General features: G+C 34.9%; 1 protein-coding gene across 2 annotated transcripts in view; it reads right to left on the reverse strand.

The window, feature by feature from the left end:
• Positions 1-485: 485 nt before the first annotated feature.
• Positions 486-17,478, reverse strand: part of LOC149780740 (U3 small nucleolar RNA-associated protein 4 homolog) — a 75,425-nt gene continuing 58,432 nt past the window's right edge. For both annotated transcript variants that reach the window (XM_089937799.1, XM_089937800.1), the window contains exons 15-19: positions 13,538-13,635; positions 10,574-10,669; positions 6,575-6,757; positions 5,893-6,003; positions 486-1,867 (exon numbers count right to left, since the gene is read on the reverse strand). In XM_089937799.1, coding sequence (XP_089793925.1) covers positions 1,751-1,867; positions 5,893-6,003; positions 6,575-6,757; positions 10,574-10,669; positions 13,538-13,635 — 605 coding nt within the window. In that variant the 3' untranslated portion in view covers positions 486-1,750. The remainder of the gene's footprint in view (positions 1,868-5,892; positions 6,004-6,574; positions 6,758-10,573; positions 10,670-13,537; positions 13,636-17,478) is intronic.

Below are 17,478 nucleotides of genomic sequence, written 5' to 3' on the forward strand. Positions count from 1 at the left end.
AACTATGACAGAATGCCTGTTTCAGGGCCCAATGTGCCAATCAAATTCAGTTTCACAACCATTTATATCATGCTGATTTACACAGATATGTAAACAATTGCCTATCTAAACTGCTAAGAGACTTCTACTGCTGGTGCAACTTGTGTTAAATAAAAACTGTATACTATGCAAAGTATATTTTTATATGCACAACTTAAAACTAAAACACTTCTGTACATCTTTTATGCTACCCCCAAACTGTGAGGAGCAAAACAGCAATGATTGTCATGGAGTGATGCATTTTCCACAATAATGAATGAAGGAAAGTATCAGAGTTGCAATTTAAAATTTTTGACAGCTGTTAGTGTAATATATTTTCAAGGTTGAAGTCACCTGTATTGTGAAGAATATTTAATTTATTGTGAAGGTGACAAAAGTGATACAATTTATGCACATACATAATTTGTCATATACTTAATGATTTGTTAGTTGGGAATAAAAAGTCATTCAGAAAACAGGTATTTATTATAATAAATGCTGGTAAATAATGTGTACACTAAAGGTAAATCAGCGAGCATGATCTGGAACAGAAGCTCATTTCCGATTAACCAGATAGTTTCATGAGTTACTTCTGTACATCATAAAACTTTTACTACAATAGCATAAATGTTCAAGGCAAATATGATAGTACAGTGCAGGCCACAAAATACATGTGGTAAAACTGTTGAAGCTTCCATGATTATCTCATTTTTATAGCACTATTAATGCATTATAAGCTATTATTTTCATTTGTCCCTCTAAAATGGTGCGCATCCCCCCCCATCTTGGACAGAAATGGACACACTGTCCTGTCCTGTCCTTGGGATCCTAAGTGCAGCACTGCCACCTAGTGGTGCTAAAGGGAGGTAACTGGTAAGAAAGAATTCCTTTTCTTTGTTGCAAGGTATATGAAAAAGAAAGATGAAATTTTCATATTTCTCTCAATGCCGGATTCAAGAGGCAGTAAAGCTTATGTTTCTACTGTTAATGTGATCAGGGAATGTGTTCAAAGGGGAAAATCTCAATCATGGATGAGAATAGAATGAAATGCACATGTTCAATAATTATTGTTCAATTTCTGGGCAAAAATCGGGAGGGTAGTTGCGCATACATGAATACTAGATAGCATATATATTTAGCACCAATTAAGAGGCACAACGTAGGGGAAAAATTTGAAGGAGCATGACAACAAACAATATTCATGTGTCTACTTTATGACAATAATGTCTACAAAGTTCCTGCAGTGCATGAAAAAAATTGAAGTGCAACAATTCCCAAGCCCAACTAGCCAAGTAAAAATCACTGCTGGACTTGTGAAAATCATGCAAGCTGATATATTTTTTTTAATACATTTTCAATTTTGAGAAGACTTTCCATGTATCATCCTCCCTGGGCTAGTATGTCACCAATTGAAATGTCACCCCTAAAAGATGCAGGAGTAGTTGCATACACAAGAATTTCTGGATATAAATATTTAAAAAATGGGCAGGCAGGCCTAAAGCCAGATGTCATAGTCATATTCAAGTATCCAACTTTTTATTCCTGCAGCAGAAATATTCAGAACAAGAATTAATTAAAGCTCTTATCTGAATCTCTTTATTCCACACATATTTAAAGCAACAGTTCCTAATTTCAACAAGTCAATGAAGACAAAACAGACTTTCACTTTCTTTAAAACCGTCTTCAGTCAATCGACATGCGTGTGGAACACCATGAAATTGTCTAACATATATTAGATTCCAAACTTCTTTTGTTTCAGTGTGGGAGGCAACATGTCATATAATGTAACTGGTGTCCGTTCAGCAATCACTAACCAATCATCTTCCAAGGCATCCATGTGATAGATATACTGAAACAGAAAACAAACCTGTATATAGTTTCTTAGAAATTTACAAGAAATAATCTAGGTCACATTAAAGCATAGATATCTTTACCTTTATTTAGAAATAACCCTCTTATCTGTGATGATTAAGGATGCTGTGATATTACCAAGAATTTAAGGATGTTATTAGTGACATTAGTGAGAATTTGAGGATGTTATTAGTGACATTAGTGAGAATTTCAGGATGTTATTGGTGACATTAGTAGAATCTGATGATGTTATTGGTGACAATAGTGAGAATTTGTAGATATTATTGATGACATTAGTGAGAATTTGAGGATGTTATTGGTAACATTAGTGAGAATTTGAGGATGCTATTAGTGACATTAGTAGAACCTGAGGATGTTATTGGTGACATTAGTGAGAATTTGAGGATGTTATTGATGACATTAGTGAGAATTTGAGGATGTTATTGGTGACATTAGTGAGAATTTGAGGATGTTATTGATGACATCAGTGAGAATTTGAGGATGTTATTGGTGACATTAGTGAGAATTTGAGGATGTTATTGGTGACATTAGTGAGAATTTGAGGATGTTATTAGTGACATTAGTGAGAATTTGAGGATGTTATTGGTGACATTCGTGAGAATTTGAGGATGTTATTGGTGACATTAGTGAGAATTTGAGGATGTTATTGGTGACAGTGAGAATTTGAGGATGTTATTAGTGACATTAGTAGAATCTGAGGATGTTATTGGTGATATTAGTGAGAATTTGAGGATGTTATTGGTGACATTCTGAGAATTTGAGGATGCTATTGGTGACATTAGTGAGAATTTGAGGATGTTATTGGTGACATTAGTGAGAATTTGAGGATGTTATTGGTGACATTAGTGAGAATTTGAGGATGTTATTGATGACAGTGAGAATTTGAGGATGTTATTAGTGACAGTGACAATTTGAGGGTGTTACTAATGACATTAGTGAGAATTTGAGGATGTTATTGGTGACATTTGTGAGAATTTAAGGATGTTATTAATGACATCAGTGAGAATTTGAGGATGTTATTAGTGACATTAGTGAGAATTTGAGGATGTTATTGGTGACATTGGTGAGAATTTGAGGATGTTATTGATGACAGTGAGAATTTGAGGATGTTATTAGTGACAGTGACAATTTGAGGGTGTTACTAATGACATTAGTGAGAATTTGAGGATGTTATTGGTGACATTTGTGAGAATTTAAGGATGTTATTAATGACATCAGTGAGAATTTGAGGATGTTATTAGTGACATTAGTGAGAATTTGAGGATGTTATTGGTGACATTGGTGAGAATTTGAGGATGTTATTAGTGACATTAGTGAGAATTTGAGGATGTTATTGGTGACATTAGTAGAATCTGAGGATGTTATTGGTGACATTAGTGAGAATTTGTGGATGTTATTGATGACAGTGAGAATTTGAGGATGTTATTGATGACATTAGTAAGAATTTGAGGATGTTATTGGTGACAGTGAGAATTTGAGGATGTTATTAGTGACATTAGTAGAATCTGAGGATGTTATTGGTGATATTAGTGAGAATTTGAGGATGTTATTGGTGACAATAGTATAATCTGAGGATGCTATTGGTGACATTAGTGAGAATTTGAGGATGTTATTGGTGACATTCATGAGAATTTGAGGATGTTATTGGTGACATTAGTAGAATCTGAGGATGTTATTGGTGACATTAGTGAGAATTTGTGGATGTTATTGATGACAGTGACAATTTGAGGATGTTATTGATGACATTAGTGAGAATTTGAGGATGTTATTGGTGACATTAGTGAGAATTTGAGGATGTTATTGGTGACATTAGTGAGAATTTGAGGATGTTATTGGTGACAGTGGGAATTTGAGGATTTTATTGGTGACATCAGTGAGAATTTGAGGATGTTATTGGTGACATTAGTGAGAATTTGAGGATGTTATTAGGGACATTAGTGAGAATCTGAGGATGTTACTGGTGACATTAGTGAGAATTTGAGGATGTTATTGGTGACATTAGTGAGAATTTGAGGATGTTATTAGTGACATTAGTGAGAATTTAAGGATGTTATTGTTGACATTAGTGAGAATTTGAGGATGTTATTAGTGACATTAGTGAGAATTTGAGGATGTTATTAGTGACATTCGTGAGAATTTGAGGATGTTATTAGTGACATTAGTGAGAATTTGAGGATGTTATTGGTGACATTTGTGAGAATTTAAGGATGTTATTAATGACATCAGTGAGAATTTGAGGATGTTATTGGTGACATTAGTGAGAATTTGAGGATGTTATTGGTGACAGTGGGAATTTGAGGATTTTATTGGTGACATCAGTGAGAATTTGAGGATGTTATTGGTGACATTAGTGAGAATTTGAGGATGTTATTAGGGACATTAGTGAGAATCTGAGGATGTTACTGGTGACATTCGTGAGAATTTGAGGATGTTATTAGTGACATTAGTGAGAATTTGAGGATGTCATTGGTGACAGTGAGAATTTGAGGATTTTATTGGTGAAATTAGTGAGAATTTGAGGATTTTATTGGTGACATTAGTGAGAATTTGAGGATGTTATTGGTGACATTAGTGAGAATTTGAGGATGTTATTAGTGACATTAGTGAGAATTTAAGGATGTTATTGTTGACATTAGTGAGAATTTGAGGATGTTATTAGTGACATTAGTGAGAATTTGATGATGTCATTGGTGACAGTGAGAATTTGAGGATTTTATTGGTGAAATTAGTGAGAATTTGAGGATGTTATTGGTGACTGAGAATTTGAGGATGTTATTAGTGACATTAGTAGAATCTGAGGATTTTATTGGTGATATTAGTGAGAATTTGAGGATGTTATTGGTGACAATAGTATAATCTGAGGATGCTATTGGTGACATTAGTGAGAATTTGAGGATGTTATTGGTGACAGTGAGAATTTGAGGATGTTATTGGTGACATTAGTAGAATCTGAGGATGTTATTGGTGACATTAGTGAGAATTTGTGGATGTTATTGATGACAGTGAGAATTTGAGGATGTTATTGATGACATTAGTGAGAATTTGAGGATGTTATTGGTGACATTTGTGAGAATTTAAGGATGTTATTAATGACATCAGTGAGAATTTGAGGATATTACTGGTGACATTTGTGAGAATTTGAGGATGTTATTGGTGATGGTGAGAAATTGAGGATTTTATTGGTGAAATTAGTGAGAATTTGAGGATTTTATTGGTGACATTAGTGAGAATTTGAGGATGTTATTGGTGACATTAGTGAGAATTTGAGGATGTTATTAGTGACATTCATGAGAATTTGAGGATGTTATTAGTGACATTAGTGAGAATTTGAGGATGTTATTAGTGACATTAGTGAGAATTTGAAGATGTTATTAGTGGCATTACAGTTGAAGATGTGGTGGTATTAATGTGAAGGATCTGAGTATGTTGCTGGTGGCATTACAGTTGACAATGTTGGTGGTGATATTACTACTTTGAGGATGCAGTTGGTGGTACTACCGTTGAGGATTTCAGACTGTTATTGGCAGCATTAATTTTGCAAATGTTACTGGTGGTATTACTGCTTAGGGTGTTACTGGTTGCAAATAATGTTTTACAGGTGTTGCTTCAACAGAACCAGTAAGAAAAAAGAATAATATTGCCCAGTGAAAATGTCATTTAAGTCTTCACAGTAACCTACTTACCTGATGGCTGCAAAAATGAATACTGAATAACCTGATAAAGTTTAACAAAGATAATTTATGCTTCCTTTGAAGCTGGAGATAACCAGTTTAACATGCTACATCCTGTCCAAATTACAAAGAATGCTGCAAATAATAATAATAATTAGGCAGGTCCGGAAGTTAACATGTATTTCTTTGTAGGACTGGGATATTTAGTTATTTACTTATCCTGCTAAATCATTACTAGTCCTTCACTAGACGACTGGAGACAACTGAAATTCTACTATCCATCAAACTACTAATTTCAAGATTTGATCAAAAGACAAACACTTGAACACACCTTATACTTTGGACAAACATGGAATGCAGTTTCTGTCTTTTGTTTGTGTTCTTTTTCTCCACTCTGCCATACTCGCTTATGAAACATTTTGGCATCCTTTTTAGGAAAGGGCTGAAAAATTGAGAATGACTATTCCTGAGTATTACATTAACTCACAGATGGAAGGTATGGTGTAACAAGAATACCTCATCATGTTTATCTAATTTAAGTTGTCATTCAAAGATTTGTTGAAAAATGTGGAAATATCAACAACATATGAATAAGAAATGTATACATAAATTTTAACTGATTATTTGGGTACATTAATCAAGCACTTAAAAAGAAATGTATACGTAAATTTTATCTGATTATTTGGGTACATTAATCAAGCACTTAAAAAGAAATGTATACATAAATTTTAACTGATTATTTGGGTATATTAATCAAGAACTTAATAAGAAATGTATACGTAAATTTTAACTGATTATTTGGGTGCATTAATCAATCACTTAAAAAGAAATGTAAATATAAATATATATATGGGTCTTAACCTACAAACACTGTTAAGTCCTTATTTGTAGGTCTAAGGTATAATAAATGTCTGTTGGATAACATATATTCTGGATGATCAATTTTCAGACAGTAAAGCTCTAATGTATAACAAAATACCGATATCACAATTTTCAATAGCAACCATTTATACCTGTGATTTGTCTAATATACAAAACATCTGTTCATCACTGAGCAGAATTTGCTGTGGATTGTGAGGGTTGTACATGATGTGTGTAATTTTATTATGTCTTTTCATCCACTGATCAGGATACTTCTTGCTGTTTTGTTTACACCATTCTGTGTATTCCTGTCCTAGTACACTAAACTCGTATATCTGAAATTAAAAAAAAATAATAACAAGCTAGGACAAGAATTAAGGTACATAAATCAACAGCAAACTGATTATTCATAAGGTCTGAACTAAAGACTGTTTTGAACAAATATATCACTACTCTCCCATTGTGTACAACACTGTCACCTTGATTTCACCAATGTGACCCAACATGGCCTTTCAATGTTTCTATGAGTCAAAGTTTCGCTTCCAAACTGGCACTTAATGATGGAAAAAACAGACAGTTTCATTGAAGTGTAGGAGCTTGTTATATTGTGTTGAATATGTATTTTTATTTATGTGTACTCTCGAAAAGCACAGGTAACCCTAGGAGATAAAGAAGTGTAGTGCATTGTTGTTTATGGCTTGCAACAATGCAAAAACATAAACAAATATAGCAACTAAAGAAGAACTGAGCACATCTGATAGAATTATATCACACACTCTATGATTCAGAAAATATCAACGTAGTTTAAACCTAAAAGTGAAGTTACAATGATCAACTTTTGAAATTGTTGCATTACTTTCACTGAGATGCCTCTATATACCAAGTTTCATGAGTGTAGATAACATACTGTTACAGATATCGAGGGTGTGACAAATGGATAGCTTAAAACATAAAGTCACTGAAGCATGAAAATTAGTTTATGACCAAGTTTTGATATGGTAGGATTATTCACTCTGAGCGATTCTCCTTAACTCATTCGGCCCCAGAGGTTTTTGTCGTTTTCGCCTGAAATGTGCATAGGAAAGACATTTGGGGGGGCTATTTCTGAATACATCGGCTTTCAACAGATTTTCCATGAGACTAATGCCTAGTTGTATTAGAAACATCATTTTCCATTGGTTATTTTGCTTGCGCATGAGCAGAAGGGTCAAAGTTGGAGTTCTTTTTTTTTTTCTTTGCTTAATGGACCCATCATTTTCGTATGGAGACCGCTCTTTATTCCAAATGCCCATCTTATCCTAGTTTCTGCAAAGGATCACCTGTCTGTGTGCAGTTCAGACTTGTCTGCCTTAGATCTGAGGCTAAAAGGTCTAAAATCCGGACATAAAATCGCATTCTGACCACGAGCTTATTTTGGGTGAGAAAAAATCTGAGTCCAAAAATTGAGGTTTTTCCTTCTGTATTTTGTAGTGCAACAAGAACTTCCAGATTATCTGGTATCATTTTAGAGCTATATCTGTCTGCTTTTTTGTAATACCACCCACACTGGTGTATCTTAAATGACCTTTATGCTGCAGAGCTCGGAAATAGGGTACGGCCTCATCATGCCTACAGACGGGATTGGGGCTGAATTGGTTAATAGGGTCCAAATAGTGAGGGTGTAACACATGGATGGCTTAAAATACACAAGTTACTCAAGTGTAAAAATTAAGCCACATTGCCCTAGGTTTGGTATGGCTGAGTTATTTAATAAGATGTATCCAAATACCAATTTTTATGAGTGCAAGTTCACTGCAGACAGGCTAATTAAAAAGGCAAATATGCTTCTAGTCCTTGGTGCAGGTCTTGGATTGAAGCAAGAAAATTCTGAATGATATAAAGGATCCTGCATTAAAACTCTGCCAATGTGAAATTCATGACACAAATTAAATAATGTTTTATGCCATAATGTGCTTGTATATTATAAAATTCACACATTCTCTGACGAACAGGAGTCTGAGATCCTAATTATCACATGCAAGTCCCTCAAAAGGGCTTTTGCTATACTAGCCAAAAAATTTACCTGGAATTCAAGCTAGGGACCATTTCTTCTTCTTTACAAGTGCTAAGTAATGAAACTATCTCTGACATTTTTTTTATAGCAATAACATGATTTTCAAATTAATCACTGTGATGACCATACTGGATGGAAGATCAGTGGCATTACAACCAACCATACATCAATAAAAGTCTTTCTGGGAAAACCCAAGTGAATATGATTTTAGGAAGAATACTGATAACAAGAATTTTAAGATTGCCAGTGTGGTAGCCATATGGGTAACAGACTGGTGTCATTCTCATGTTAGACTAAATAGACACCAAGTCTTCGAGTGAAAACCTCATGTTGATATAGCTTTCCATTTAGAAGGAATAGTGATAACAAAATTTTCAAGAAAGCTCCCACTGTGGCCTTACTGGATGCCACATTTGCACTATTTTCAATTAGGACCAACAAGACATAACATGAAGTCTTTTGGTGAAATCCAATGTCTATAACACCATTGAACTAAGTGGAATAGTGATAAAAACTTTACTGGAGGTCACACCTGCAGAAACTTTTCATTTGTGACCAACCAGTCCATAAGAACGCTTATACTGAAAACCCAATGTTGATTTGGCTTTCTGTTCAGGAGGAGTAACAATAGCAGAAGTTTCAAAACAACTGTCATGGTAGCCATACTGGATGTCAAATCAACACTATTTTCAATCAGGACCAATGAGACATCATTATAAGTCTTTCAGTGAAAAACCAATATGTGACCATCCATTCAGGAGGTGTAGTGATATACTTTGTAAAACTGAATGTGTGAGCAGCATTTTCATTTAGGACCATGACAATCCAGCATTAAGTTTAAAAGGAGCATAGATAGTAAACATATGCTGACAGATGGACTGATGATGGACAAAAGGCCATTCCATAAGCTCATCAAGTCAATGACCAGTTCAGCTAATAAATGCAAAGATGAAATTACGAGATAAAATTTATATATCTTGCCAGGTATTACGCTACACTGATACATACAAATTTTATGACATAAGATGGGCCACTAGTAAATGTTAATGTGATGGCAAAATTATGTGTGTACATACCATCTGATTTGCATAAGCAACAACTAGTTATGTGTGTACATACCATCTGATTTGCATAAGCAACAACTAGTTATGTGTGTACATACCATCTGATCTGCATAAGCAACAACTAGTTGTGTGTGTACATACCATCTGATCTGCATAAGCAACAACTAGTTGTGTGTGTACATACCATCTGATCTGCATAAGCAACAACTAGTTGTGTGTACATACCATCTGATCTGCATAAGCAACAACTAGTTATGTGTGTACATACCATCTGATCTGCATTAGCAACAACTAGTTGTGTGTGTACATACCATCTGATCTGCATTAGTAACAACTAGCTGTGTGTATAGAAACCATCTGATCTGCATAAGCAACAACTAGTTGTGTGTGTACATACCATCTGATCTGCATAAGCAACAACTAGTTGTGTGTGTACATACCATCTGATCTGCGTAAGCAACAACTAGTTATGTGTGTGCATGCCATCTGATCCGCATAAGCAACAACTAGTTACGTGTGTACATACCATCTGATCCGCATAAGCAACAACTAGTTGTGTGTGTACATACCATCTGATCTGCATTAGCAACAACTAGCTATGTTCATAGATACCATCTGATTTGCATAAGCAACAACTAGTTATGTGTGTACATACCATCTGATCTACATAAGCAACAACTAGTTATGTGTGTACATACCATCTGATCTGCATAAGCAACAACTAGTGTGTACATACCATCTGATTTGCATAAGCAACAACTAGTTGTGTGTGTACATACCATCTGATCTGCATAAGCAACAACTAGTGTGTGTACATACCATCTGATTTGCATAAGCAACAACTAGTTGTGTGTGTACATACCATCTGATCTGCATAAGCAACAACTAGTTGTGTGTGTACATACCATCTGATCTGCATTAGCAACAACTAGCTATGTGTATAGATACCATCTGATTTGCATAAGCAACAACTAGTTGTGTGTGTACATACCATCTGATCTGCATAAGCAACAACTAATTATGTGTGTACATACCATCTGATCTGCATAGGCAACAACTAGTTCAGTGCTGTCTGGACTAAAGCTTAGTGCAGTAGGTTGGCACTTATATTTCGGAAGACTGCAGATGTACTGAAAAGACAAAAACAAATCTACTTATACGATACAATCAAATAATTGTTTCACATACAGCTTTCTATTGTTAATGCGTCTTCATTATAATGCAATTCTGGATATAATGTGGTACCATTATGGAATCCATGACTGAATAGTTAACCGCTGTACTTGAATAAATCTATCAAATGTATGACACTATAGGTTGAAAGAAAACAACTTGAAGCTTACAACTGAAAAGGCTGCTTTCTTGTTCTGCATAATTCATGATTATTAGAATTTTCTCCAACTTGGAGCATACATTTCTTAGACATTTAAGAGTTCAAAATTTTCTGCAACATCACAATGCCTTCATCAGCAACTACTATTTATCATGTGACTTATAATGGTCACATGATATGAGAAGGCTGGTGTAGATGGATGGTAATGCAAGCCCCTCATCCCTGTTTACTGTTGGCCTCAGCTGTCTTATTTCAATTACCTCCTTCACCTTCCTTTTACCATGTCTTGTCCTCCTGTAAACACTGTTTCTGTTCTCTGGTCTTTGCCTGTAGAATTCTGTTTGATTTCCCACTTCTTTTCTAAGGAACCATCATCAAGAGTCAAAAATCTACTCAAGTGGAAAATGGTGAACTCCTGTTGTTTCTCATCCGAAAAGAGCCTGGAGTTGTGATATTGTGGGTGTTTCTGCAGTACAGTCTTCTTTATATTGTGGATTCTTGTCTTTAGCTTTGCTTTTCCATCAATAAGGCATGGTCTGATGCAAAATCTGCTCATCTATAGGCACTCACATCTGTGGGATGTAAAAAGGTCGTCGATGTAATTCTTTCTTACCAAATACGAGGATTTCCATGTAACATTGTGGATCCTATGATGGAATAAACTGTCCCACCAATCATAAGATCATTCAGCCCATGGAAGTCAGCAAAGAGATCTCTTTTGTCGTGCATCTCTCCTAGGTCCTCCATGATGAGTTCCTGTCCAATGTTGTTGCTGCCCACTTTTGCATTCATGTTGCCCACCATAAGTGCAACATCCCTATTTGGTATTCTGTCATATACGCTCCGCAGTTACTCATAAAAATCCTCCTTGCCTCCCTGGCCAGCAAGGTTCATTAGAGCATGGTACTGCACAATGGTCATCTTTTGGAATTTTGACTGGAAGTGGGCGATCAAAATCTTTTCGCTGACTGGTTCCCACTCCATAGGTTCTTTTTAATTTTTTTTGCACAACATCTGTCCCAACATATTTATGTGGTCACTGTTCTTTAGGGACAGTCCAGAGAAGAGATGATAATGTCAAAGTTATTTGGCCTTATGTTATCCAAGGAACTTCACTAGGATCACCAACCTATATCGGTAACTTTTACTGGTGTCCCTGTCTCATACAGTGTACTCACATTTCATGTCTCAATCCTTGCAAACAGTCTTGGTGGAGAGAAGATCTGTCAGCAAGTTAGCTTTAGCTGGTCTTCTTCATATATTCTTCCTTACATTCTTTAGGTTGATCCAATGAATTTTGTTTATTTCTGTAGCTCTGCTTGTAGTGGGGTGCTAGCTCCATGCATAACCTTCGTACCTTGGTGACTCCTGTCCAATTTGGTAAAATTCTTCTGTGTAGCCCCTGAGACATAATTTAAAGGAATTTTCTTCAGTAATGGTGGTCATATTTGAAGCCTTTTTTTAAAAACATAATTCACACTTGCAAGGCCTTCGTGCCAGAAGGCTTTATATTATATCTGGGCAAATTCTTCAATGCTGTTTCTAAGACATCATTTAAAGGTTTTCTTTTGTTTTAGAAATGGTGTCCATATTTGATGTCGGATCAGAATCCTTTATATAAATTGATTAGCATCATGGGTGCAAATTTAAAAATCATTTATGCCAGGCTGCTTTCTGTCAAATTCTCTTTGGAAATTTGTTAGAAGCTCAAAGCTTTTTCATCTTTAGTAACAGTGGCCGTATTTGATGGCAGATCCGAGTAATTTATATAAACTTGAAAGCTTTCAATCACATGATGCTTTCTATCAAATTTTATCAAATTCTGTTGAGAAGTTTTGAGAAAATGTAAAATCAAAGCTTTGCTATATTTAATAGCAGTCTCCATATTTGATAGCAGATTTGTATTATTTGCCTGAAGCCCTTCATAACATGATTCTTTCTGTCTCAGTCAGTCAAATTCTTATGAGCTGGTTTTAGGAAGCTGTTCACAAGTTTTTATATTTTTGGCAATGGGGACCATCCTTGACAGTAGATTCACTTCCATTTTAAAAACCTGAATGCCCTATATCCCAAAATGCTTTTTTCAAATATTATAAAATTCTGCCGAAGAGTCTGAGATTGGTTACATTGAGGTTTCTCTACTTGTAATATCAGTGGCTAGTACTGCCTTCTAAGCACAGATGCTTTTTGTCAAATCTGGTCAAACTTTGTTTAACAGTGTTTGAGACATCACTTAGAGATTTTCCTATTTTTAGCTAAAGCATCATTATTATAAACTTAAAATACCTATATCAAAATACTTTCGGCCAAGTGTGGTCAAATTCTGTTTAAATTTTTATGTTAGCAGTTGTTCAAAGATTTTTGTTTGCAATGGCAGCCATATAAAGTTTCATGGTGCACTGGCAACACTTTTAAAATTTTCATGCCTCTAAACCTGAATGCTGGTCAAACTGTCAAATTCTGTCAAGTGGTCTTTTTGTAACAGCAGTAACGGTAGAAATTGGTTTAGTGTTTTTAAAAATATGTTGAAATAGCAGCTGGTTTTTAAAAAGATTGATCACATTTTTTCTGTTAACAGTAGATCAAAATTAACCCTAACAAAAGTAAAATGTTGATTGCTACAAAACCAGAATCATGCATTCCTGAACGTTTTACTTTTACAAACCTGTTTTGTTTCTATATTGTAAAGATAGACATTGCACTGATGATCTGTGATGGCAGCTAAAACATCATCTGGACTCAGGCTTAATAGATGAAAGGAGTCTGGAATAAATGCAAATAATACAAATAAATATTGCTGTGCTCATCTAAGACACAAATCATGCAATGAAAACACAAGAGGTCAATAGTTTCTAAGGCAGCACATGTGAATGACATTTGCATAAAAGTCTGTGCAGAAAAGACCTTTCTTCTTTCTGTCAGTGACTTTGACCCTGCACCTTTTGACTTCACTAATGACAGACTTCTTCCTTACCCAAAGCCAACCATAAAGCTTGGTCCAAGCATGTGAAACACAAGTAATGTTACTGTGTGCAAAATAGTTTTAATCTTACTGTCACAACAGGGTTTTCCCTTACAAGTGTAAACCATCCTTTAAATCTGGTAACTGTGGATGATGGAAAACTCAAGTCACTGTGCAGAATGAACTTTTCTTCTTTCGGTCACAGCAACCATAACCTTTGACCTTTTGACGCTGTTCTTCCTTAACCCAAGTGCAAGATTTGTTAACTGTAGATGGTGTAGAGCTCATGTTATTGTACGGAAAACATTTTTTCATGTGACCTTGACCTTTGATATATTGAAGCCAAAATCAATATGGTTTTTCTTTATCTTTAGTGCAAGTAATCCACAATATTTGGTAGATGGTGGAAAACTTGAGTTATTGTTGGAAATAACATTTGATGACAGACACAGATGGAGGGATGAATGGATGGCCAAACAAATATCAATACACAATATGCTATACACTGTGGACATGGTAATTAAAAAAAATGACAAATGCTAAAATTTCTGCGTTATTTTGACATTGCAAAAACATTTGTTTAAAGGTTTCTCCATGTTTCTGTACCATCAATTACATTTTAAAACAGACCAGTGTTATGTATATTTAACTTAATTGTTTTGTTAGATTTAAATTTGTTTTATTCCATTACATGCTATTGTAATGTAACATTTTTTACTGGATTTGACATTCTCCAGAACTGAAACACTGTATCTAGTTGCTGACCTTGTTCCAAAATCAGTGACAGTTTTGGTAAATAACTTTTTAATTTTTTTTATCTGTCTCTGAGTAAGAATCATTGAGTCAAGGTCATACCTGGACGTGACAAGTATCATGTGTCAAGTGGTAAACAAACTTCTATTTTTTCCAGAAGAATGAACTTTTGACCCTCATCCAGGAATCTATTTTGCATCTTAATTAGGTGTATAACTGATGTTCTGATAAAGGCTTGTCAGTATGGCTTAAAACATTTGACACATTAAGTTGTATTATGTTGTGACCAGTTTGGGCTGAATTTTTTCTCTCTTTAAACTATTGAATTCAAGTGATTATTTTCTCTGGAAATACAAAAGTGCTCTGATATCATTCTTGGACAAAGGCATTCACTGGAATTTATATGGAATTCAAAACTGGAATACTATTTTCTGTGATTCAACAAGAGACTGCTGACATAACAGTACAATGCTGATTATTACATATGTCATCGCCTTCCATCTTGAATTTCATCAGGATCTGAACTGAGATTCACTTATAAGTTTTCATTGATAGGACATGTGTTTTTTAATTCTTGGATTACAATTTGGATTTAATTTGTAAAACCATAGGTTCTTTTTTTCTCATTTTTCACTTTGTATTCTAGGAAAATAAATTATTTGTCAAATTTTACAAAGCTTGTTGTCTTCAATCTTTTCTGTTTCTTATTTTAAGAGCATAGACTCATAACACCAGCATCAACTTTATATTGTTTTGATGACATAGCCTCCTCCCAACTGGTTAAGCCTATGTTAAATAACAAATGTGTGATTGCAGTGGCTTCTAGGGGATACATAAACCCATAACAGCTACACATACTGACATACTGAAACATTGCATCAACCCAATTATTTCCACCAGATAAGTTACAACCCCACTGAATCAGTCAGGGACCAATGGTAACCAGCAGATGTGAGGAAAAGCCTTACCTTTATTTCAGGCATTTTTTTATATCAAGTTTTAATATCTCTGGAAGTGGAAGACACAAAAAACCTAAATCCCAAACTGATAAAGAGCTCAGTGAGCATTTATAAGAGTAAATATGCATGCCTATCTAGCTCTTTGTCCACACCTGTAACTGGATGAGATCCCACAAAAGAAAACTTGACAATCTAGATGATAAACACCAATAGACAAAGCATTTCCTACTTCCTAATCACTTTATTTTTCCCTTTCTACAAAGGGAAACTCCTAAACATGTATCTCACATGACACTAGGCAGCTGACTATCTTTCAACAATGTAATCTCAAAAGCAAAATAGGTCGAAGTCTTGAAATCAATGTGTATCATATGAATTGTACTCAATCTGAATCCTAGTATAACATCTTCAGAGATGTGTGCCTTAATCTAGACACAGGAGTTAATCTTTCATACTTAAAGTTTTGGACTGCCTTTCCATCAACTGCACATCGTGTGCCAAAAATTCCAAAAACTTCGATATAAAATATTACCCCCCACCAACAAAAATATAATTGTTCATAATGTAGTTAACTTACTCAACTTGCAGCAAGTGAGACGTAAATGGAATTTCAAGTGACAGTTCAAAAACACTTTTGTGATGTCTCAATGATCTTAATAAGACACCTATATTCCAAGTTAAATCAAAAATAAAATATTTGCCTCTTGAGTGATAAGATGCTCGAGCAATCAGATGCAAGATCATTTCGGTAATATGACTGTATGTCACTAATTACTTATCTTAACCAAGATTTTAATAAGATAAACCTATAAATTCAATGTCTGATCAAAACTGGATATAAAATGTAGCCTACATAGTGGTAACAGGATCCATCTGAGATCTTGCTAATAAAAGCCTACGATCCAAGTTGAATCACAATCAGGTCAGAAATATGACCTCAAGAGTGGTAACAAAATCAGGCAATTTGATGCAAGATCACTTCATTAATATGCACAGATCTCAAATTTGTCTGGGATCTACATAAGGTAGGTTTACATTCTGAGTCAGATCATGACCTCAAGAGTGCAGATCTCAAATTTGTCTGGGATCTACATTAGGTAGGTTTACATTCTGAGTCAGATCATGACCTCAAGAGTGCAGATCTCAAATTTGTCTGGGATCTACATTAGGTAGGTTTATATTCTGAGTCAGATCATGACCTCAAGAGTGCAGATCTCAAATTTGTCTGGGATCTACATTAGGTAGGTTTACATTCTGAGTCAGATCATGACCTCAAGAGTGGTAACAAAGGCAATCTGATGCAAGATCACTTTATTAATATGCACAGATCTCAAATTTGTCTGGGATCTACATTAGGTAGGTTTACATTCTGAGTCAGATCATGACCTCAAGAGTGATAACAAACTCAGGCAATCAGATGCAAGACCACCTCATTAATGTTCATTTTGATTATTACTGAATTCATCTGAAATCTTATTTTGTACTTGACCTATCACTGACAATAAGGTAGATAGCCAAAATGGCATTGAATTGTACATTGCACAATGTACCTTGACCAATAAAGTGACACAATTTTATCTCAGAAAATAAAGTCAAAAATAGATACTAATACAGATGGAGTATACCTGCCTGTCTGAGACAACTCCTAAGACTCACTCCAAATGGGAAAAAGGCACCTATTCGAAAAAGTGAGACTTTTCCTTTTTTATTGCCAAAAATTAGCTTGGGATGGCTGGATTTTAAGAAGTGCAAAAAATACAATCTTATTTACCAATAGCAATCAATATTACCAATGTCAGTTGTGTTTAAAGAAAAAGAAATGGCATTTTTGTGACACGGTGAAGTAGAACCATATAGCGACTGCCTGATATTATAATGAGCATGCTAAGAACAGTTTATCTTCATTTTTCTATTTGTTAAAGATAAGCACAA

This window comes from Sinohyriopsis cumingii, chromosome 16, assembly GCF_028554795.1.
Source record: "Sinohyriopsis cumingii isolate HCF-2022 chromosome 16, ASM2855479v2, whole genome shotgun sequence".
NCBI classification, from domain to species: domain Eukaryota; kingdom Metazoa; phylum Mollusca; class Bivalvia; order Unionida; family Unionidae; genus Sinohyriopsis; species Sinohyriopsis cumingii.